This window comes from Sceloporus occidentalis, unplaced genomic scaffold (genome assembly GCF_023333645.1).
Source record: "Sceloporus occidentalis isolate IW3139 unplaced genomic scaffold, rSceOcc1.0.p SCAF_2, whole genome shotgun sequence".
NCBI classification, from domain to species: Eukaryota; Metazoa; Chordata; class Lepidosauria; order Squamata; family Phrynosomatidae; genus Sceloporus; species Sceloporus occidentalis.
The window spans coordinates 191105391-191131043 of NW_028316982.1; the positions used below are offsets into that span (position 1 = coordinate 191105391).

At 37.1% G+C, this 25653-nt stretch overlaps 1 protein-coding gene across 9 annotated transcripts in view; it reads right to left on the minus strand.

Annotated features, from left to right (window-relative positions):
• The window catches only part of LOC149319486 (dystrophin-like), a 1434671-nt gene that overhangs the window by 430567 nt on the left and 978451 nt on the right, over positions 1-25653 (minus strand). For all 9 annotated transcript variants that reach the window (XM_089511816.1, XM_089511819.1, XM_089511811.1 and 6 more), the window contains 3 exons: positions 24881-25028; positions 18871-19020; positions 6457-6621 (listed from right to left, as the gene is read on the minus strand). In XM_089511816.1, the coding sequence (XP_089367942.1) occupies positions 6457-6621; positions 18871-19020; positions 24881-25028 (463 nt within the window). The remainder of the gene's footprint in view (positions 1-6456; positions 6622-18870; positions 19021-24880; positions 25029-25653) is intronic.

The following is a 25653-nucleotide window of genomic DNA, read 5'->3' on the forward strand; positions in this document are numbered from 1 at the left end:
CTTCTGCGTACTGTTGTCAATATAAAGTTGCCCTTAAGTTTTTGCCTGACATTCTTTTTAAAGTGCACCATTTCTAAAGAAAAAAATTAAATGATCTTAGCTGACCTGAATCTTACTTTTGCTAATATTTCTCTTTTTATGCTTTGTCAAGTACATTATAATTTTCACTCTCAAATTATAGTATAGTTTCTTCAGTCCAAGTAATAAGTCTTACTGTCAATCAGTATATTTAGAACCAGTTATTGGGGTTTTTTCCTCCCACTTTTCCTTTTCCTTCTAATAATAATAATAATAATAATAATAATAATAATAATAATAATTTGTTTTATTTATATACTGCTATTCCAAATATCATAGCGGTGAACAGCAAGTAAGCTAATTAGCAAGTAAGCTAATTTGCCCCCAACAGTCTGGGTACTCATTTTAGCGACCTCGGAAGGATGCAAGCCTGAGTTGAGCTTGGGCCCTTTTGCTGGTCTTGAACTCGCAACCTTGTGGTTTTGAGTGAATGGCTGCAGTACAGGCATTTAACCACTGCGCCACCAGGGCTCCTTCAATATATACTTCAATACTCATACACTAGCATGTGACTCAGTTTTTGGCAGAGTGTTTCAAGTATTAGGGAGGTAAATAAATTGGTGGAAATATATCCATTGTCGTAGTCCAAACTATAGTCTTCAATAGATTAATACATTTTTTTAAAAAAATGTATAACTTGGCATTATTGTTGCTTGTATTGACCTTTATATTGAAGGGGAAATGTACTAGAGCATGGGTGAAAGTTACAAGACTATGTATTTCAGAATCAATTATCTTTATATAAAATTATTTTGATGCAGTTTTTTATGATGTAGAGTTCCTTATTATTTTCTTTAAGATGCCTTTTGTTCTCAGTTGTTTGAAAAAAAAAAAGAAAATTGGTTTTTCAGTGCTAGATGGCACTAAAAGGTTAATTGATAGCTTTCTTGTTAACATTATGCTGACCCTACAGTTTTTGATAGATTGCCAGTTTTCAAATATTTTAATGCCAAATTAAAATATTGCACAGACTCAGAATAATATAAACATAATATTCACATATACTTGCTGTAAGATTTCAGAATACTTGGGCCTGAGAGGAAAAGAAGGCAAAAGAATGGCAAAGACAGACTCCAAGACTGGTACAAGCAAAAGCAGGCTATTTATTGATTACAGTACATGAATCTAGTGTGGCTTTAGTTAAGATCCATATTAGGCAACTATCATGCGGCCCAACAATTCCAGACCTAGCTGTCTGTGAGTTCCTTAAGCTCACAGAAACATGTACTGGTCATGTGGGCCCACCTGACACTCAGGTGTAGGCTGAAAGTGAATCCACAAGCCAGGCTGATGTCTAGCCCCTCGATGATCTGGATCCTTTGGGGTCCTTATCTCCAAGGTGTCCCACACCAATTTTGTTTTGGGTTATTTCCAAAGCCTTTCACATCCTTGAAGGTTATGACCTAAATATTTATTCAAATCAATTAGATAGCAATAAATCTAAGACTCAGGCCAAGTGCTGCAAAGACACAGGGCATGACTGGTTGCTGCAAAGAATGAAAAAGATCACTAGCCAGGAAAATAAAATTTCTACTTGGCCTGCTCAGTTGATGCCTGACATCTGAGACCCTAACACACACTTGTGAGGGAAATACAGGCTGGGTGGGAGGAGAAGCCAATGAAGAGCAGAATAGTTAAATCTATGTGGCCAGAACAATGTTATCCCCCTTGGATGGACTAGAGAAAGGACCTCTCTCATGAGATCTACTGGAGAGAGGTTCTGCTTTGAGAGCCCTGCATTTAGGATGGACACACTGTAACATTAATAAGGAATGGATTTAATGTGCATCCTCTCTTCTACTAATTTATTTAGTTAAATGAAGACATGTTACAAAGTGGAAATTTATACATTGTTTTAGCAATCAACTAGCTTGCTCTATCCTGGGTTTTTCTTGGCAAGTTTCTTCAGAGGGGTTTTGCCATTGCCATCTTCTGAGGCTGAGAGAGTGTGACTTCCAACATGGTCATCCAATGTGTTTCCATGACCAAGATGAGATTCAGTCCCTAGTTTGCAGAGTCATAGTCCAGTGACTACACCACACTGGTTCCCTACACTATGCTGGCTTATATAACCTTATAAAAAGAATATATAAATTTCCACTTCTTTCCTCTAGAACAGTAGATCACACATTTGACTCCCTAAATGTTGTTGGACTTCAGATTCCAGAAGCTCCAGCCAGTATGGCCATCAGTCACAATGTCTGAGAGCTGTAATCCACAAATATTTAGACAGTCCAGTCTAGGAGCAACTATTTAGAAATAAATGTAAAATAGCATTTCAATCTGATGTCAGTGACTATTAAATGTGATGAAGAAGAGAAGCAGATGGTAGTGAGGAGGAGGGAGCAGAACCTGGCAAGCAAGGACATCTTTAATAAAATAGAAGAATTAACACTTAAAGTAGGTCAGTGGATTTTGTAGCTATTAGATCTACCTGTCAAGTGAAGGAGGAAGACCTTACAATGTAAGGAAACTGTCAAGCATTACTGAATGTTTATGAAGAACAGCAAATGAAGGTTTTGCATCTGCCATGCTTTAAGAGCTTTTTCATAGGAAGAGAAAATATTAGGAATAAATGGCTGTATGGTGCTTTTATTGTGTATATTCTTACTCTTTATATTTATTGTTTATGTGGTATTTTCTACCTTGAAAACGACATGTCCTAATTAATTGCAAAGGCAGTTAGGAAGCTGACATATTAGGTCAGGCCATTTTCTATTCTGTCTAGCAGTGTCTTTCTAGTCTCAGGCACAGGCCCTTTTACCCAAATGGAGATGCAGGTATTCAATCCAGAACTTTATAAATGCAGAGCAAGTTCTCTGTTGAGTGATAGAACTGCCTTCTATTGTCTTAGTAATCATATCAAAATTGGATTCATGAGGATGCACTGAACTGAAAAATTATTTATTGTACTGAGATAAGACTAAAGAGGTACCGAACTAGTGCTTCATCCTGTTTTATCAAATCTGTCATATTCATTATAAAGGTATATTACTGTGTAAAGAAAAATCTTGTTTACGTTTACTACTTATCTGCCTTTGAGAAAAGAAAATGAATGTCTCTTCTGTTGGTCAGCCTAATTCAGGAAAGTGAACTAATTAGTTTTCCTTCATAATTTCTTTTTGTTTATATTCTTTCAGTTTGCATTTTTTTCTCTTTATGTAAAAGCAATCTGTTATCAATTAAATGTATAGTGATAAATAGGGTGTGCACAGTGATTAACATAATAACATGATATATGGCTCCCTTATGCTCATCTGTGTAACATATCAATGGATTTTTTCTTCATCCTTGCAAATCAGAGCTATAGAAACTATTATGAAGCAAAAATAATCATACATGCTGAAAACAATAAATCAGTGTTGGCACAATAAGATATATAGTCAGTAAGAGATCTGTTCTATCAATATAGAGATATAGAGAGTATAAAATATTATATGCTTAATTTATTTTAAACTGTGGTCTCCCAAACCACTGCACTCTGTAACAAATAAATTTCATATATCAAAGGTAACTTATCTGTAGCATGGCCAAGATTTCCTTAACATACTCAAAATTTCTTACATATACTTGCTTATAATAATGATCACATCAACTGCTATGTCATATTACCAATAGGGCTTTATTTTAGCTACATTACATTACCATCTTTACCATTATTACTCTTTTCTATGACTATTGCCAGGTCCCTTAAGTCTCCTACTTCATTTTCTAGGTACTTTTAAATACACATGTAAATTACTTTTAGGCACATGTATGACCCATTGATTCCATGGATTTGAATATTGGAAAAATGCTTTTGCAGAGTTACAGACTCTATCCAGAAAATGGATACTCTATGTCTATGTATCTGAATTTGGAAACAAAACATGACTGCAACAACACATTTATAATATGCCAAATTCTAGTGTATGAGGGTTGAAATTCATAATACACTTTGGTGCTAGTTAAAGCTATTTGTCTTTTTTTTTCTTTATTCTTGGCCGTTATTACTGTTTTTGGAGCTCTCCTACATTTCACTAGTACAAGTCAGCCACTTTTTATGACTGGTGCATAGAAATCCACCATTCTTAGTTAAGTATGCTTAAGATAAAATTGAGAAGCTTTTTCCAGTATGGTAGGGATACTTCCTACTCACAATGCTTTGTTTCTGGAAGATATGTTTGAAATTCAGTTAACAATTGTCTGTACCACTCTGACATATATACTGATATAGTGACTAAGATATGTTGATATACAGATGTTCAAAAATGGTAGCAGTAGCCATTTTCAGGGTTTTGTAATGCAAGGGAAAGAATATATTTCAGTGTTAGAACAATATTTAAGAAAATAGATTTCAATTTTAGAACAATACTGTCATCTTTGCCACCCTACGATTATCTGTGAAATATAAGAATTGCCCTGTGAACTACTAATTGTGTACATGCCTATAGCTTTATTATTTTTTCTTTCATCCAGTGTTCATCCTGCTGAGATCAAAACATTCCTTTCAGTGCTGGGTAACTGTAATCATACTTGTTGCAACACAGAACTGAGAATAAAGGTGGTTCAGATGATTTTTAGTGAGCGTTTGCAGCTATATGCCATTATTGTTATTCCACTTCATGGGGAACCCCTGCAGGGGTGAAAATCATTTTTATTTATAGGTTCTAGGAAAAAGAAGAAAAAAGAAAAACATTCTGCAGATAAAAGACAAATTTTCTAGACCACATGGGTAAGCCTAGAGAAAAGGAAATTGCCAAGTTAAAAAGGTGTGCTTGTTTGTTTTCATGCATTATTCCCTAAGGCTTCAAATAATTACTTTCCTAAAAAGATTTGAGTGAGGCAGGATGTTCCTGTCTCCTTCTACAGCCAATGGAACACGAAGATTATTGCATCACAAGACCAATATTGCACCCCATGAGAGAGTGGACACAATGCAGCCAAACCTCAGCGGCGCCAGCATGTAACAGCTGCACCGCGCTGTTTGGATGCGGCACAGCCGTCACGTCAAAATGGAGGCACCCATGTACACAGAGCACTGCCATTTTGATGCCACGGTTATATGCTAGGGTTGCGGTTGTAAAGGATGCCCTGAGGCAAAACTAGCACGTGTCCAGGCCGGCGCTTTGTGCCGGCCTGGATACCGCCTTGTAGAAGGCGGTATGAGATTAACTGAAAGAAAAAAACTGGCAGCATGAGCTTTCACAGACTTGAGTCTACTTCTTCAGATGCATGGAATGGAGGGTCCAGGGACAGACCTATGTAAAGAGGCTGTGTGTAAGAACAACAATAAAAATGCAAAAACTGTGAGTATGGAGATGAGGTGACCAAAGAAAAGATGTTGCCTAAAGCCAAGGTGAGTAGATAAGCATATGAATGGTGGTAGGAGTATTGGAATGTAGTGTAGTAACTAGAAAGGAGATGTGATGAACTGGCCAAGAGAGCCCACCTGATAGTGGAGAGCTAGCTACTCTGTAGTGTGCCAGGAAACCATTGTCTCTGTTCAGCCCACTGCAGATGGACTGGGGTTTGTGCTAATCTTTTCAATTAAATATCTTTTAATCAAGATACTGGAATGAACTGAATATGTTTAGCCTTGGACCCATTTTTTAAAAAACAATTTCCTGACAAATTCACGGAAATATAAAGGTAGAAAGCTAATGAATTTTGGAAATCCACAAAAGAAATCAATAACCAAAATGACCTATGGAATAATATCCTGAAGTTGGCGATTCATAATACTAAAAAATATTAAGCTTGTTTGTATACATCACAAATACAATTTTTATGTGGTTTAGTAAGTAGACTTTTATCATTTGTTGTTTATCTGGTTGTCAGTACATAAAACACACTCAGGATTGGGCTTTCTCTGCATTTAGAAATTACATTATGTATTTTTAAAGTCAAAGCAATATCATTTGAAAGCCACAAGTATTAATCTCTGGTTACCAGTGATTACATTTTCACAATTTTGTTGTTGTTGTTTAGAAGCCTATTTTGTGCTCATTATTTTTAGAATGGATCATACAAACCTTCTTCTTATGTGGAAATACAATAAAGTTATTTCCCTATGCAACAGTAAGACAAAACAACCATTTAAACACATCTTTAGTTACAGGTAAATAGTATTTTTTAAATATATACAGTGGACCCTTATTATACGCTGATGTTTGGTTCCAAGATCCCCTGTGTATAACAAGATCCGTGTATGCTCATGTCCCATTAAATATAATGACATAGCAAAATGGTGTCCCTTATAAAAAATGGAATATCAAGGTTTGATATTTGAAATTTATAGTTTTTTGAACATTTTCAAACTGTGTATACTTGAATCCGTGTATAAAAAATCCATGTATAAGAAGGGCTGACTGTATATAGTTACAATTAAAGCATTACCTTTATGTTAAATGCTCCTGGTTGTCCCACTTGATTGTAAAGTTCCAATTGTTCTTTGATGGGAGAAAGCCACAATTTTAGTTGACCCAACTGTTGTTCAAACTGGTTCAGATTATTTAGCATATGTTCAATTTCTTTTCGTTTCTCCGGCAGATCTTTGGATACCTTTAAATATCAAAAAATTAATTCTGTAAAATAAATTTCTGCTTCTGTGGCATACATAACAATATTCCAACATGATATCTTGAGTACAAAATAACCAAACCTATGTATGTGTTTTTAAAAATATAAATAGCAGATGCAGAAGAGGCAGATCACCATTGGGACCACAGCGAGAAAAGTCCAATCCTTTCCAATAGTAACACCCCAGAGTTATTATTACCATCTAGATAGAAGCCTACATTCATATGTGGTGGCAATGTAAATATGTACAAAATTTTTGGGAAAAAAAGATATTAGAAATAGAAAATGTTATGAATATAAAAATATATAGAAGACCGAGTATAGTTTTGTTATCATTATATAACTTAGAGAAATAGAAAAAAGAAGAAAAAGATCTGGTAACAACTTTACTTACAGCAGTGAGATTAATTATAGCAAGGTGTTGGAAAACAAAAATAAATATAGAAGTGGAGGATTGATATAAAGAGGTATGGAAATTAGCAATTAATGATAACTGACATGTAAATTGAAAGTAAAAAAAGGACTATGGAAAAGAAACGATTTTGAGGGGATTTGGAAAGAATTTATTGAGAAAGTATTGAGAAGCCCTCCCTTCATCCACCATCTTGAGGGAGAGAGAGGCAGGCTAGCTCCACCAGGCCTCCCTGGAAGACGACAAGCCCTCCCTTCATCCTCCATCTTGAAGGAGAGAGAGGCAAGCTAGCTCCACCAGGGCTAGCCTGAAGGAGAAGAGCCCTCCCTCCGGTCCATCTGCCTTGGTCCAGGCCTCAGAGGGAGAGAAAAATGCTGGACCTGATCCCCTCCCCCCCTCACCATTCCCTTCTCCTTTTGTGTCATGTCTTTTAGATTGTAAGCCTGAGGGCAGGGAACTGTCTATTATACCCTCTGTTGTAAACCGCTCAGATTCCCAGTGAGTGGGTGGTATATAAATAAATCCTATTATTATTATTATTATTATTATTAAAAGAAGATGGAAAATTGCCTCCGCAAGATTAACTGGAATTTTGGATGGAATATAAGGATGGAAATGGTTCCGGGGAAGGGGGCACCAAGGGGAAATATAAAATAACTATAAATGCATCACTGTTTTGTGTATTTTGTATTTTGTTGTATTTTGTACAAAACATGTGTAATTTTATTCACTTCAATGATGTTCCCTCAAATTCTAGACAATCTGTCCTTACAAGGGAATTCTTCCAGCTCTTCAATATTTTCATGGCCTTTTTCCACATTCTTCTAGCTTTAAGATATATTTCCTTTCATCTGTAAGCAGCCCAGAACCTATGAGTATATTAAAGTGGGGAATTTGCCTGAAAATGATAAAGTACTACACTTCTCAATTACTTCCAAGGACATGTGCTTGCCATTTTACTGACCATTCTCCCAATCTGGAGATGAAAAAGAAAGCAGCTACAAATATGTACTTAACAAGGCAACATCTTGGCAAATCAACATTTGTTCAAAACTTGAACTTTTTTCACTCATTATCTTAATCTTTGTTAAGAATTTTAATTGCCAATTTGTTATTCTAAGCAGCCTTTCACTGTTATAAATATTGTTGTTTCCAGAGTAGTACTGTTGCAGATTAAAGCACTTACAAGGTAGCAAAGAAGGCTCTGACCTGATACTTATTTTAAAAATCAGTAAAATTAGAATAAATTCTCAGCTATTTTATTTTCTCTTGAATTTTTCAGCAGCTAAAGAGCAGGTGAATATTGCTAAATTTATGCAAATTAAATAGTTTATTACATTTGTAGGAAGTCAGCAATATACTTGATCTGTTGCGGTTGGATAATAATCACTACCCATACTTTCACTTCTCTCCAAATATTAATCTAAAACATCTGAAAATCTGAATTTTAGCTTGTTAGTTCAAGAATTAATTAAGGTAAGTTAATTGACATCTTAGGAACTGAATTATTAAAAAGATTTAAACTCTATATTTGGTAACAGCTGAGGGTCTTAATTTTTTATGTATTTCTTCACAAGAATGTTCATTTTATGCAGTCTAATAATTATGTCATGGCTATCTTCAGTGCCTTAATCTTGCATAGCTAAATAGTCAAAATTTTATTGTGTGTAAAGACTTTCTCTTTACTTAACAAAATGTCACCCAGAATTATATAAGTGTACAGGGAATTAAATCTGAATAATAGGTTATGACATGAGATTTGGGTTTCCTTTTACAGTTACAAGTATTTGCTTCGAGAGTCCCCAAAGCCATTAAAAGTCTTTTTACCTCTAGAGAAGTCTAATTTCCTCAGACAAGAAAGTTGCAAGCCTTTTTTCAGATTTTGAAACTGCTATTAATTTCGCTTTAACTTTCAGATTACAGCAATGTAGTGACTGGACAATAGAGCATCCTAAAGCTGTTTCATTAAGAACACAGCAACTCATTCCATAGGAACTCGCCTCCCACACTTGCCTTGGAGACACTAGGCAAAAATTGCCTCAGTGCTTCAGAGTCTCTGGGAAGCTTGGAGGACCTGATTGACTCCTGATCAGCCAGGGACTGCATGGCCTGCTGTGAAAGTGGATCTCCACTGCAGTCCCATATGGGCCACTGGCAAGGAGCACTTTTTCCATGCTCCTTTTTCCAGTGGCTTCAGGCTGCCTTAGTTGGCCCTGGAGCAGCTTTCAGCCAATCTGGGGGCATGTGTCATCGGCACACCACATCCCTGATGCGGCCAGACATTGCTTTTTTTTGCCTGTGAGTTTCAGGCCAGTGTTGTCTTCCTATAGACTTCTTATCACTCAATATAAAGTATTTTATGTTGGAAATGAGAGAGATACTTATATGTAAGATGTTTGGGTCTGTCTGGGTATGAGTAGTCAGAGATACAGAACTTCTCAGGTTTCCTAGCCTGTTATTTCCTCAGCCTATGCTGCTATTCTTCATCCTGGCTGTGTTCTAAGAGGAAGAGGAAGGTATAGCTTATTTGGTCTTCATCTTAGAACTTAATATTCTGCTTTAAAAAGCTAACTTAATTATTTATTAAATATTGGCTTTCTTAAGAAAGTAAAATCTAATGGGATTATATACAAGGGAAAGAAAGCTTTTCAGACTTCTCTATCTGAAGCTTCATCTATGCATCTGTTGAATTAGACATTTCCATCTCTTTATTGGTGTAGAAGATAGATGATTTTGCATTGTGCACCACACCACATTGAAACCACAGCATACAAACCACACTGGTCAATCCAGCACATTGAACTGTTCCAGTTATGGCAAATGGTCCTTACTACTAATTTTAGATGGTAATTACAAAGCTTTTCTGCCTGTTGCTACTATTAGGAATTCAAAGATACAATGACTCCAGAATCACCTCTAAAGTTCAATGGCTGAAACTTACTAGGTCCAGCTAGTCATTGTTACATCAGCATTGTAGACTCCAGCTTTAGTTTCCTTACCAACAGCCAAGATTTATGCAGTGCTTTTTTGGGAAGCACACAGATTTGCAACACATTTTCCTCTGCAAGTGTCAGAATCTTAAGAAAGAGAAAGCTCCTACCTAAATTTGTTATTAAGGAACAGATGGGATCTCATCTGTTTACTGGCAACAACTACTTACATGGCAAGGAACAGATTTAGAAGCCAGTTGATGTGCTCTCCCCTGTGAAAGATACCTTCTTTCTCCAAATAATGTCTTCTCATGTTTAATTTTGTGCTTTATTTTTCAAATTTATCAATCCAGGTATCAGAACATGACTATGAGATTTTCATCAATCATTCATTCTTACCTGGTTAACTTGATTTCTACCAATATACTTTGACATGCATATATCAACTTTACCTACCACATATTTTTAACCCACAATATGTAGCTGGTGAATAAGACAGCTACTTGTGGAAGTTAATGTTACTATCATTTGGCAAAGCACCAACATGCCACATCATTCAACATCTTATTTCTGCTACAGTCATCTGCATCCTTCTGTATAGTCCAGGGTTAAGATATTGGCATCTAGAGGAAGGTAGCAAAGAAACATCTTTGCCCAGTACCTTTCAGAGATGCTGACATGTCAGTGAATATTAAAACAGGCAAATTATATTATTGTGAGCAAACTGGTTAATAGCGGGTTGATATTACAATCTGGTTGAAAGGAAATTTGTCCTAAAGCTAGTTATGAACATAAAATAACTATGTTCCTAATACTAGCAGCTGACACACATATACATGATAGGTCTCTGAGAACTTATGAACAGGATCAAATGAATAGAAAATGTCAATGTGAGCATTTTGCATGAACATTTCAAATGGTGAAAGCCAGATGTTGTGTGTCACTGCCTATCATGAGATGCTGAGGGAATTGTTACAGTGATGTGTAATATCTGTGTCATGCATGTTTTCCTGCCTTCCTACATGTATCAGTAAATGAAAGCCAAGTGTGTACACCTGGTCCATGACTTGGAGCACTGCAAATTGGCTGAGAAAATTTAAATCAATATTAATGAGGGAGACATTTCATTGGGGGTCTACTACAGGCCTCTAGGATGATACCCTCTTGGAACAGATAACCAAACATTCATAAAGGGGAGAATATGTGGTGGTGGAAGACCTAACTTTCCTAAAACCTGATGGAAATAATCTGTGAAGAATGAAATACCCAACCAATTTCTCACTAGCACTGCTGACAATTTCATATTATAGAAACTGAAAAAAACAATAAGGGGGCTGACCATTCCAGACTTTACCCAGAGGTCCAAAAAACACTGCTGAAATCATCCATTTTGAGACCACTTTAACTGCCCTTGCTCAATGCTAGAAAATTCTGAGAACTGTAATTTTGTGAGACATTTAGCTTTGTCTGTCAGAGAGTTCTGGGGCCACAATAAACTACAATTAACAGGATTCCCTAGCACTGAGTCAGGGCAGTTAAAGTGGTTACAAACTAAATTATTTCTGCTGTGTGTTTTGGACTAGAGTCCTGAATCCTGGATAGTTGGATTTTTAAGGGACCTGATTGGTTAATTATAACCAGTTTCCCTATAAAATGAATGATGGGAGGTGGTGGTGTTGGTTGTCTCAAACTTGTGGCACCAAGACTCATGTTAGTCCAAGCCTTACTCCTGAAAGGTAAAGTTTACAGTTCACCTACAGCAGCTAAATTAGATTACTTATTTCTTCTGCCTTGTATTTGTTTCATATTTGCATTATGATATGTTTAGTTTCTTTTTTTTCACTAAAGTTACATATAGAAATTGGCTTGTGTATGTGTGCACAAGTACAGTTAAGGTGAACATGTTTTGAATCTAGCACCTTGCTTTTAGGAAAGGTTTGATAGTTTTGCCTAGAATTCTTGGGGTTGTAGGATTACTGCCTTGATCTCAAATAGTTTCAAAGACAACTTTAACAGTCTGGGTGTGCTCAGGTTTTGATTGGGATAATTTCAGGATGATGGCTATTCTCTGTTGCACAGTTGGTTGGGGATGGTTCTCAGTTCATTTTCTTATTCCAGGATCATTTCATTTTTTCTACTGACTCATTGCCAGCCTAGGATAACTCTAGTGTGTGCTTAGAGGCATAAGTATAATTTTAAAAAATATATAAATGATCAAAATAATACAGCTTTGTGAAGGAAACTTCTGGGCTAGGTGCACAAGTAAGGTTCAGTAACAGAGGGAATGCACAACAGAAAATACATACTCTATAAGCAGGATTTTTTTTTAAAAAAATTACTGTTTCTAAACAGAAGAGGCTTTTATTTCTTTTTCTTTTTCTTTTTACTCCTGAGATAGCCTGGCATATGGGCGTGTGTAGGCATGCAACCAAATCTTACACAACCCATTCATCACTTATTTATACATTAAAATGTTGCTGGGATAATAATAATAATAATAATAATAATAATAATAATAGGTATCCTGAGCAGCAGTTTTAGCTAAACAAGGCAATTCACACCAATTAGTACTCCCTTAAGCACAGTTTACCCAATTCCATATGTTCTCTCAATTTAAAAATTTAGATTAAATATGCTAAAATAGTTATTTATTTCAAAAGGAATGTGTGTTGCAATGTTTTTCAATACTTAAAAGCATCTTAATACAAATATTCTGTTCCATCTACACTAATTATGGCCAAAATTACAAAATTATCCTTGTGCATAGTAAAAGACATAAATTAGCAATAATCTTCTCAGTTCACTTTTAGTTTGGGAGCTTTATCTTGCAGCTCTACTTTTGTGATTTATTTAATCAATTTAAGTTAAACTTACTGATACATAAAAATGCAAGCTTAACTCTCAAGAGCTACTTGCTGGAAGAGTTTAGGCCTCAACAAGCTCCTCTTCCAGACTTCACTAAGGACTAGTCTACATGTAAGTGTATCGTGCAAATTGCTGCAAATTTTCACACATTCATATCAAAACTTAATTGTCTTTATATTCCTGTGCAAATTTGTGTTGCTGACCAACTCATTAAATAATGACACCAGACACAGAGAACTGGGTTATAAAATGGGCAACTTTATTAAAATTCAACCTATTTAACTTTATTTCTTGAGAACTGCAAGCCCAGGGGGGAGAACCTTGTGCAGGAACAGCTGGCGGATGGTCTGCTCCAAGACCAATTCCCAAGCTTCCAAAAAGGTGAAAACACCTGACCCCAAGGGCAATCCATACTTTGGGTTGCTCCCTGGCCGGCCCTCATCCAGAAGGCCAACCCGAGACTTCCCCACTTAACTCTCAAGACTTAAGTGAGGTTTTGAATCTCAAGCCAGCCCCAAGGTAAGTCTCTTTCCCTTCGTGTTTAGTCTCAAGACATAAACCTCTGTTCCAGAGACCCACCTTCATCCTTTAGGAGGGTGCTGAGGTGCTCACCGAACTGACTATCTCCCACCGCCTATGCCTGAGGCCTATTTATGGCCACACCCTAAGCCAATCATCCAATTCCCCATCCAGTAGTGTAGGGTAGGCAAAAGAAACCCTTGGGAAAACAAGGGCACAAATTCCTACCCGGCCCAGAAGCAACCAGAATGAATCTTAGGTGTGTTACAGACAGGCCCGTAGAGGTGCTGTCATCACATGTGAGGGGCAGCGCTTTTAGTCGCTCCTTGCCCCTTGCATGTGATGAGGGCGTCAAAATGGCGGCGCCCTATGCAGATGGGTGCCACCATTTTGACGTGACGGACGCCTAGCATCCGCACGTTGCTGCGCTTTTTGTGGGTTCTTTTTGCTGCGCGGAGGAGCCACGCGGTTTGTCTGCTATGACTCCTTCGCACAGCAAACAAGGGCGGCAGCAGACCGCCCTTTTGGATTACAGTCTATTGAAGTAGAATGAGGAGTATTTTAATAATGTAGAGCCCATACAGACAGGCCAAAACAAAGCTGCTTCAGGTCACTTTGGAGGTATGGTGTTTAGATGATGCATGCATCCTAAGAGGCTGGAAACCGTGGCAAAACCATGCTCCAGTCCTAAAGACTGGAGCACAGCTTTGGCGCAGCTTCTGGCCTCTTCAGATGTGTGTTTCATTTAGCATACCTCCAAAGTGACCCGAAGCAGCTTTATTTTGGCCTGTGTATATGGGCCTGTAGATTCAAGTTAGAATTAGAGGATCTCTGTCAGGAGTATGTGGATTTATGTGGATGGTGTTAGCATATTTGCAGATTTCTTGTTTGTTTTCTTGTTTTACCACACCCTCTTTCTCTTTCTGCATCACTATAATCTTCAGCATTTCCTCCCAGTGCATCCAGACTGATTGTGGAGATCCAGGAGATTAGGGCACAGCTAAAAATTATGACTTATCACTGCTGATATCAATTCAAATTAGGGATACATCTGGATTTTATCACATTCATTTTGCTGCTGATGCCACTGGCCAGGTACAGCTTGGGTCGTGATGTAGAATCCAAGTTTAGCTGGCTGATTTGCAAAGCTAATTTGCAGAAGTTTTTAATTTTGAAAAGAGGCCAGCTGAGCTTGGATTCTAGCTGGAAGCTACCTGGGCTACACCTGGCCAGCAGTATCAGTGGCAAAATGAATGCAATAAAATCCGGATGTATCCCGAATTTGAATTGAAATTGGCAGCAGTAGGTCGCGGTTTTTTAGCTGTGCACTAATCTCCCTGGATTGTGTTCCTGTTCTTTCCAATTTTCTACTGGGTTAAAATAAACAGACCTGGAGAGCTGGTATAATCCATAATGGACAGTTAGACTACAGAAGTAAATTCATTATTATTTAATTGGGACACTTGTATCAAGTATGTTTTACAGGCTCATGTCTGGTTCTTGAACTTGGGAGTTCCAATACTGCAACTCTGTCTACATTGAGAAGGAGTAAGGGAGAAGGAGTTCAGCTCAGAGGTACACAACCATGACAGAACAAAGTGTTTCTAATATTAATTCTGAAGGAATGAAAGGGGGAAATCAAATGTTTGGTGGTGGTTTCAAAGGGGACATGGGGGTGATCTTTATGGGGCTTTGAGGGCTGCTAAAACAGTCTTTGAGAGCATGAGTTTTACCACTGCTGTTGTACATTTTAACATGACCTGTCTCATCCTCCCTAAATGTTCATTCTTTCTTTATTATTTTTATTTATTTATATCCTTCCTTTCCCTGACAATGAGATTCAAGGTGAGTTCAATGGGACTCAAGGCAGATTTTCCTTTGGACTGGTTAAAAGGGAGGATCTAAGCTTTCCTTAGAGCCCTGCAACCTCACTTCAATTCTTTTGCTGAGAAGGAAAAAAAGTTTGTTTGGACTGGAAGTAAATAGTCAAATGGTTTCTTCAATGCTGAGTAATTAATGCTAATAAAGAGGAACAGATTATGCAAGAGCAGAGCAAGGATTTCAGAATAAGTATGGCAACCCAGAGTATTCCTTTTTAGGATGAATGTAGATAAAGAAAGAGAACCCAGCTTCTGGTACCCAGCTTACCTTCTCATAATCTGACTCATCCCTCTTGAACTAAGAATAAATTTAAAGACTAATAAATCATTTCTCCTGATGCACACTTCACTGGACCCAGGGCCAGTTTATCTGTGTATTTATTGCACAATAAAATGTAATAAATACATTACAGATCTGCTTCATGTCCTGGTAGGTGGTACATGGCAAGAACTGAATCTCTTCACAAAGGCCATTGCCTGGTGTCCTTTTATTTTACTTTGAAGCACCAGGTAGCCAAGCTTAACTCAGTACAGCAGTAAGAAGAATACAGCTATTAGCTTCTTTGTGTAATAAAAATGAACTAAAGATTCTTAACATACAGGAATATAGCCTGCCATAGAACACTTCAGTGCTTGAATCATTAAAACATTCATAAAGAAAGTGCAATTTTTAAGCAACACTCTAAAAGGTAATGGCCAGGATTTTACAAATCATGCTTTCATCACTATTCTGCTTCATCTGAGACTACATTTTATCCATCTGCTCAAAACAAAAAGCAATATCCATCAAATATAAGGTAATACAATTATACTCTCTCTCTCTGATTTTAAGGCTCTTTTCTGTGCTTATGCATTACAGTTCTTGTATAGATGTGAAAACATGATTTTTCAACATCCTTTTTTAAAAATTGTTCATCTATGGCTGCTGTCAAAAGATACATGTCTTCAGAGTCAATATCTTCTATGGTTTTTATCCTCCAGTTCTCTCTCAATAAAATTTTCTCATGGATGATATCAGTGGCCATCAGTCATGATAGGCTACATATTACCTCCAGTATTAGAAGCAGAATATCTCTAAAACCTATTTGCTAAAGGTAGTAGCCAGGAAAGTGTTATTTCATTCATGTTATTTCAGATATTTTTCACAGGTGTTTGCTTCCCTACTGTGTGAATAGATGTCCAGATTAGTTAGTTTGATTTAGTTTGGATTTTAAAAATATTTTTAATGCACTTTCTTTAGAGAGATCCTGGATTCATCTCATCTGAGAGAATCTTAACCACATCATAAATTCTTTCTTATTGTAAAAAGGTAAACAAAATATAGACAGTGGGCCTTCCCTTACACAAACAATGGGGTGCATGCTCATGGCATGGTGCGGTGTAGCACATGTGCCACAGACACGCATGCCATTTGTTTGCCATGTGGCTTCAACGTAAGCTTGAAGCTGCGTATGGTATGCCTGCATACAGTGTGGGCGCACTGTATATTTAAAATGACAACCGTCCTCCAAATTGTATTTTTTTGAAAATTTTTGAAATGGAAAAAAAAAGATCAACACTAACTCTGATACATTTCAATTGATACTGATATATATTTTAATTACTAGAAAATAATCATTTAACCCTATTTTTCTAATCCAGCCCATGAAATTGTAAGGCATTTTTAAATACTGTCTAGCTAAGAGAGCAAAGTTGTTTCAGATTCCTAATTCATACAATGATGGTAACACACTGTGTTATGTTTATAGCTTGTAGGCAGTTACCTCACAATTATCATTTCAAAATTATCGCTAGATCAATCAATCAATCAATGTTTATTGATTAGCCCTTAGGCCATATCAAAATAACACAAAAGAAGATAAAACACGCTATAAAAATTCTATAGAACTTCTATAGAAATTAGAAAAAGCTAAATATAATAAATCTAAAATATGAATAAAATACCGTACAGATACCATGTGAATGCCATACAATTTAAGTACAAAACCCATTAATGAAACAAAATTATAAAACTTGATTATAAAAATCTATATAAAAGATTCAAAATACAAAAATGGGTAAAATAGATAGGGGGAAAATATGGCTTTAAAATGATAGTACATAAAACAAAAGACTGAACATCAGTTACACATCAAAATTCCTCATCACCTCTACAATTGACCCCAATTGTCCCCACATATCTAGCTCTCAACTGTATTGCTTTACATAGAAACCGAGCTGTGGTAATAGATATTTTTGAATCTTGACCACTCATGAAGTATGAAGTTCTAACATGGGTATCCCAGAACATTGATCGTTTGATATAGGGACCAAGATACTGGTCTCTTTCCTGTTGGTACAAATTACACTTGAATAGAATATGAGCTAAATCTTCAATCTCTTGGTCTCCACAAATACAAGTTTGCTTATCGTAAGGAATACCATTAAATCTACCGTATCTTACCATTGTGTCAAGCTGATCAAATCTAGCTCGAGTAAATGCCTCCCTCAGGTATTTTGGCATTTGTATTTTTAGATAGGTCTTTGAAAAGTGCATTTAAAACGGCTAAGCCATTTTAAATTGCCTACCTAAGGGTGGCTATATCTTTTTGGGCCTTGATATCCTGGATTCTCTGTCTTGCACCTTTTTTTGCTTGTTCATTGACTGTGCAGGTTACAGGGAGACCTCAGCTCATAATAAAGTTTGTTATTTGTCTAAACCAAGAAGACTCAAGATGGGATTGAGACTGTTCTAAGAGACATAATTTTGGTAGTCTATCTGGCCCCATTTCATTGATTTTACACCAATAGTTAAACACTTTGATTTTGGCTTGAGAATGAATTGAATATATTTCTAGTTCCGCTCTAACAGCAGCCGCAGATGTCCTCTTGTCTATTGCTATTGCTAGATCAAAAGAAGAAAAGCATTTTACCTTTTGTCAAGGTCATACCAACAAGAGATCTAAAATGAAATGCTAAGTATTTTTATTTTTACCATCATATTATAATACTCTTATTATCTAATAATGCCAACAACAATGCAGACATGTGGGAGGCTGGGTGATAGTTCTGGGAAGGAGAGCAACAAGCATTCCCAAGTTTACTTTTTCATGTAATTTAACTGGAACTAATGGCATTTCTGTTCTGTCTCATTTGAAAATATGGAGGGAAAGAGCAGAGAGACAGAAAAGAATGTATAGCAATAGCTGTAATGCCAGGACACTGTTTGGACTTCAGCAGTTCAATATCTTCTTCCAATTCTCAAAGCACACTATAGTTATGTCCTAGAATAAAGTAGGTGCTCCTTGCCCATTGTCACCTTTTTTTGAATGTGTAAACATTTTAAAAAGAAGTATTGTCAACCCATCCAGTAGAGTGTGGATTAAAACTAAAGTGTGAAGTAAAATTCTGCAGAAATATAGCCAAAAGAAAGAGACCTGTGGTAGTGGAAAAAATGTTCACTGATGATGGTGAAACAAACAGCAGCAATAATGCTTTAGTCTCCTCATTTGCTCCTGTACAAAATACTACAGGCACATCTTAGAATGCATGCTGAAAAATGGGCAAAATTATTGCTGAAAAATATAGGAGATACCAGTAACAGATTACAGATACATGCTACAACACAGTTGTTCAGATATCTAACCTTTATCCAGCGATGGTTAGCCTCTTTGAGTCTAGTGTCAAGCTTATGTTTTACTTCAGGGCTCAGTGATGCACTACCAAGTGCTTTTCCTCCAGCTTCATTTAATCGTTTCAGTATTCCCTTGTGCACAGGCAGTTCTTCCTCTCTTAACTGGAACAGACAAATGCAACATTTAAAATGAACTGTAGTAGAATTTTTAACTCCCTTATCTTCACCTGTATTGATTAGTTTATCAACTAAAGTAACTAGACTCGAGAGCTCAATTCAGCACAAAATATCCACAGCATTTGTTTTAGGTTGTGATGCTTCAAGAAACGAAGCGAGGCAGTCAACAGTCCTACTTTTGCATTACGTAGATTTCACTCCTCATGACACAGATAGTCACCAAAACCTCAAAATCATAGTGAGATGAAGTAAAATGAGGAAATTATTAAAAGCACAGGAGAACAAAAAAGTGTGTATGTGATAAAATACCAACTTCTAATGATTCTCAATGTTTTCAAGATATAAAATACACATATGGTGCACTGACTTCTTTTTAAAAGGGGGTTAACATATTGGATCCAATTAGATGTAACAATAGACTGGCATGCTCCTCCTCCACACACACTTCTTTCTCAAGAGCACTATATAAAAATCACAATCATCATCTTTACATACATGTTTTCACAATTTAACACTTCTAATATGCCCATTGGCTATGAAGATAAGAGATGATGAGGATTGGAGACAATACATATAATCTCTTGTTCTGTCTTAACAAGAGATTAATGTTGAGACCTAAAGCCAATGATAACTTCCAGCTATTTATTCACTTGCCGAATGGTTAATTCAGTATTTATATCAATGTCCTTGACTCCACTGATTTTGAGCTGAAGCCCTAAGAAAGAGATCCATTTCCCCCACTTGCCAAAACAAAACAAAAGGTCTTACTTATCTATCTATCTATCTATCTATCTATCTCTCTCTCTCTCTCTCTCTCTCTCTCTCTCTCTCTCTCCTGCCCTTCAGCCCCAATGGCTCTCAGGACGGCTTACAATATTATTTTTAATCAGACAGTTCCCTGCCCTCAGGCTTACAATCTAAAAGACACGAAACAAAAGGAGAAGGGAATGATGGAGGGAAAGGGGATGAGGTCCAGTGGTTCTTCTCTCCCTCTAAGGCAGGGGTAGGCAACCTTTTTGAGCTGGGGGCCGGGTTGCTGTCCCTCAGACAACTGGGGTGCCGAAACCAAAAAATAAATAATTAAATAATTTTTAAAAAATTTAAATAAATAAACAAACCGGGACAAATGTAGGAAAACATTTTCAAATGGTGGACACTTTTTTTTAAAAAAGTGGAGGACACGCAAAAAAATTTGCTGATTTTTTAAAAAAATGTTAATATAAATGCATGTTTCTTAGGCGTCTATAGACAATTGCCCCCTTTGCCCCTGCACGCGAGAGGCCAAAGGCCCTGGTGGCAATCGGCAGCAGGACTGGGCTGGGGCCGGTCCCAAGGCCTCGCCGGGCCGCATCCGGCCCGCGGGCCGCAGGTTGCCTACCCCTGCTCTAAGGCCTGGACCAAGGCAGATGGATTGGAGGGAGGGCTCTTCTAAGCATGTATTATTGGCAGGATCCAGAACAGTGGATATAGATTAGCTATGCATCTGAATGTGTATGTTATTGATTCACAATCCACATATTTCCATGAGAGTATATATTCCGATGTGCATCCTAATCCACATTCTTTGACAACGGCTAGATTGGGGACATCAGTTTAAGATTAAGGAGCCCTGTGGCCAGTGGTTAAATGTCTGTACTACAGCCACTCACTCACAAACCACAAGATTGTGAGTTCAATCCCAGCCAGGGGCTCCAGGGTTGACTCAGTCTGCATCCTTCTGAGGTCGCTAAAATGGGTACCCAGGTTGTTGGGGGCAATTAGCTTACACATTGTAAACCACTTAGGGCATGCTTAAGTGCACTAATAAGTGGTATAGAACTGTACTTGCTATTGCTATTGCTAAGATTGGCAACAAAGATGTTATTCAAATGTATATGTTACAGATTTCAGCAAGAACATTGCAGTTTTGCAGCCTTTGGCCCTGTGTGACATATATACTAGACTGACAATTTCATTGCTCAGAATTGTTTATCAAACTTTGCTAAGCTAAGACAGCAAATAGCAATAAATGCAGAGCCACTCTACTATCCCCATATCTTTTTTGCCTCTCGTCTCAGTAGATCTTGCCAATAATCAATTTAGAAAGGAGTCAGAACAAGGACATTTTATGAGATTTTTTTATACTTAGTTCTTTAGTTTTTCAGCTATCATAAAGTCTCAACAGAGAAAAGGTTTTTTTAAAAAATAGTTTTTTCTGAACAGGCAAATGTTTCAAGCTGTTCTTTAAGGCACTTGAATCAGTGCTCAATCATTTCTGGAGTGTTTTGCAGCATTAAGGATTTGGCAAGAATTTGCTCTTTTACAGCTACCATCAAGCTAATGATTTTGGTCCCAAGTAGGGGGAAAAAGCTTTTAGGATGACTAGCAGCATGATCCTACATAAGTTTACTCAGAAGCAAGACCTACAGTGTTTACTAAGGTTCACTCTCAGGTAAAGGGCCAAAGGATTACATTTTGAATACTAGCAAAAGTAGATGATCCCATTCTAGATTCACAGCATAAGAAGGGGTGCTTTTTCTTGTACATGCATATGAACTCCAAAGTCAAAGAGTTTACAAACTAAAGTTACTGAAACTACATACTGAGGAAAGGGGAATTAGTCTATCTTTTAGCCACATCCCCTTCTTCATATCTGTATTTTCCTTACAGTGGGGGAAGATTTAAAAAAAAAAACAACACTGATAAATTATGATGTGTCCACATAATATTTTTGGAAAGAATTATTAGCACTTATAAATAATAATAATAATAAAACTTTTATTATATACCGCCCTTCCACTGATCAGGGCGGTGAACAGCATAATAAAAACAATACTCCAATAAAGATTCCAACTGCCTTGGCCCTGGCCTCAGAGGGAGAGAAGGGGCAGGTGCAGCTCCACCAGGCCTAGACATTCTAACTGTCACTCTCCTGGCCATGGAGGAAGAGAAGAAATGGAAGTATCTGCTGGACCTGATCCCCTTCCCCACTGCCATTCCCTTCCTCTTTTGTGTCTTTTTTTTTTTTTTTTTTAGATTGTAAGTCTGAGGACTGGAAACTGTCTAATTAACTATTTGTAAGCCGCTCTGGCACAAGAGCAGGGTATATATTGAATGAATGAATGAATGAACAAATGAATGAATGGAATCTTGAGAGCCAAAGTGTGCAGTGGTTTGAGCACTGGGCTACACTGTGGAGAACTGGGTTTGAATCTCGTGTTCAGCCATGGAAACCTACTAGGCAAGTCACACTCTCTCAACCTCAGAGGAAGGCAAAGGTCAACCCCCTCTGAACAAAGCTTGCCAAGAAAACCCTATGCCTTAGTGTCACCATCAGGTGGAAAGGCATGCAACAACAACACAGTCTTGTGTGACTGTTCCCTAGAAGTGCATTAGGAATTGTCTGTCAAGTTTTTCTGGGGTTTTCTTGGCAAGATTTATTCAGAGTAGGTTTGCTATTGCCTTCCTCTGAGATTGAGAGAGCGTGACTTGCCCAAGGTCACCCAGTAGGTTTCTTCTTACTGTTATTATATTATAGAAGTTGAGAGGAATTAATGTTTCTCTTGGCACTTTGAATCTAATCCTCTATATACAGTAGTTATTTGGGATAATCTCATTCAATTTGGTGTGATAGTTTCTAAACAGAAATTTATAGGACCAGTAGGTTTCCATGGTAGAGCAGGAACAGAAATCCACTGGGTAACCTTGAGCAAGTCAATGTCCAAAAAACTAGGTTCAAATACTTCAGGTTCAGAATGTGATGATCCATTGGACTCTTTCCAAGTCTATAACTGAATCTACATAGCAGAATTAATGCAGTTTGACACCACTTTAACTGCCATGACTTAACACTATGGAATTCTAGGATTTTTAGTTTTGTGAGACTTTTAGCCTTCTCTGTCAGAGAGCTCTGGTACCACAACAAACTACAAATCCCAGGATCCCACAACATGGAGTCATGGCAGTTAAAGTGGTGTCAAACTGCATTAATTCTACAGTTTGGTAGCAGTAAAAAGCAAACATTAAGATAGATGGAACAAGCAACTGATCCAGCCTCCAATTATTTCCTGTGATGGAGAAGGGGCAGTAGAGACACCAAAAATGCTTTTGAGAGGAGAAAGGACAAAGCCTCTCTTGGTGTCATAGTTGGGGGATCTGATGCATGCCACCTCCTGAGGAGAATGGAAGAGAGTTCAATCCTATAAGTTTCTGTTTAGAAACTATCACACCAAATTGAATGATATTATCTCCCAAATAACTATATACATGATTAGATTCAAACTGCCGAGACCAAATTTCTCTCAACTACTTTATTATAATAACAGTAAGAAGCCATGTTTTATGCACAAAGATTTTCAGAGCTTGCTTATAGGAGGAGTTGTTCCTGAAATCCATACTAGTACAGTGAGATTCCATCTCATTAAAATATTCCAAACCATGTCTGTGCCATTTTCTTTCTTTATGCATGCTTGCATTTATAAACCGCTTTTCTTTTTTAGAACAATAATGGTAGCAGAATCAATCCATCATATATTATAAAAATAGAAAATGACAGATCACTCAAGATGAACAGACTGACAGAAAACCATGGTGTCACTGCATTGTCATGTCTAATCAAACCTCTGTTTATGACAAGATATGAAGCAAAGCTTCTGCCTAAGATTTTAATAATTTGGCAGCTTCATTTTTTGATATTTATTCCTTGATTTGCAAAATGTTTTCTCAACTGGCCAAGGAGATATGCTTCTGACACTGTAATGCTGAATGCAAATATAATCAAATATACTTACTTTGCTTAGCATATTAGAGAGAGGGAAACTGCAGTGGATGTTAACACATGAAACACTTCACTTGTGGTTTATGTCATGCTTAAACTAGGTCTCAGATATTAGACTTTTCGGCTTTGCAACTACTCCTGGCTATATTAAGTGGTGCACCACTTTACAGTTATGAGAAGCACCATGAACCAAGGAAGCGAAGTAACCCATACTGTTATCTGAGCCTTTGCGAAGTTTTGTGCAAGACAGATTCTGTTTACATCTGATAATTACCTTGCTATTATGAAGATGTGTTCTGAATGTGTACCTTTTGCCATTTGACGTCTTCTGCCTATAAAAAGTATCTGTCTATAAAAAAGTATCTTAAAATAGGTTTCTATATTTATTTTCTGAAACACTGGCAATAGACACTAATGACTTTAAAACTGGGCTTCAAGTGTTTGACACTAAATAGCAAATTTACCTATTTCTCTTTTTAAACCTTTCATAAGTCTTGAAATCTGAAACATTTTCAACATCATTATAATACTTTCTCTGCATAGCTATCTATGTCATGAAGTGGGAAAATAAAAAAAAAAAACTGATGAAATTAATATGTTGATTTTGAATACAGGAGAACACCATAATACACCCTTTCTGGGACCCTTCACATATGACTAATTTAACATATAATCTGGAATGCTTACATAAATAAATTATGATCTTCTCTCTAGGCATCTCCTAGGTCCTCCAGTGTGATTCTATGGTATGCTTCAAACAGAAGTTGATCACAAACTGTGCTAGAAATGCTATAAAAAGTGTTCTCTAGGGATTTTCTAGGTCCTGAAGTACAATTCTGTGGTATGCTTCTGCCAGACAATTGACTGGGACAGTGTGCAATTGTGACTACTGAGAGACCCACAGTTCTTTGCATATAACTGAAACCACATAATATAGGGTTCTATTATATATAATAGATGCTTAATATCAACTTTATATGGCAGCATAGAACTGAATATGATAAATATATTTGGCATGTATTTACTGGGGGAGGTGAAGAAAAAAGGAAATATGAAGAAAGAATATGTAGTTCTTCAAAAGTATATTACCTTCACTTTTTCAAGAGTATCTTTTAACTGGTATTCATTTCCTGGTTCAAGAGGAATGCCAACCGTTCTACTTCCTTCGTCCAACCATAAAATAAGCTTGTTGAAATTGTACTGCAGTTCTGCCAAAAGCTTCTGTTCTTCTTCAATCCTATAGTGTGTGTGGGGGGGGGAGGAAATTAATGGGGTGATTTAATTATTCAGATAGATATTGATTATCTACTCTTGTGGAAGCAAAACACTGAGTAACATATATTGCTTTAATTAAACATATACCAACACATTAATGAATGCAAGTCAAGGTCTCAGTCCAAAACTGAACTGACATTTTTAGAAACAAACTATAATATATAATTTATATGTAGGTGGTGGAATAGTTATTACTGGTGGAGCAAATTTGCCTGCCACCTTGCAGACTCCTTGGACTCCAAATCTGCTTCAGATGTTTGAGACAATTCCTAGAATGGGGAAGATGATGTGGCCTAAGAGAATGAAAGGAAGGAAAATTCTTGTTACGTGAGCAGATTCTGGTCTTTATAATGGCTAACAATATCTCAGATTATGAGCACACCCAAGTTGTAAGATCACCAGGGGGATGTCTTTCTCTCATTCCCTCCACCATAATAAGGACACTTGATGAGAACACAGAACGCCTTCTCAGTAGCTGCTCCCAGACTGTGGAATTTCCTGCCACAAGAAGCTAGGTTGGCAACCTCTCTGCTCTCCTTCCTCCTGTAGGCAAAGACCTTTCTGTTCACATAGGACGTTCAGTTTTA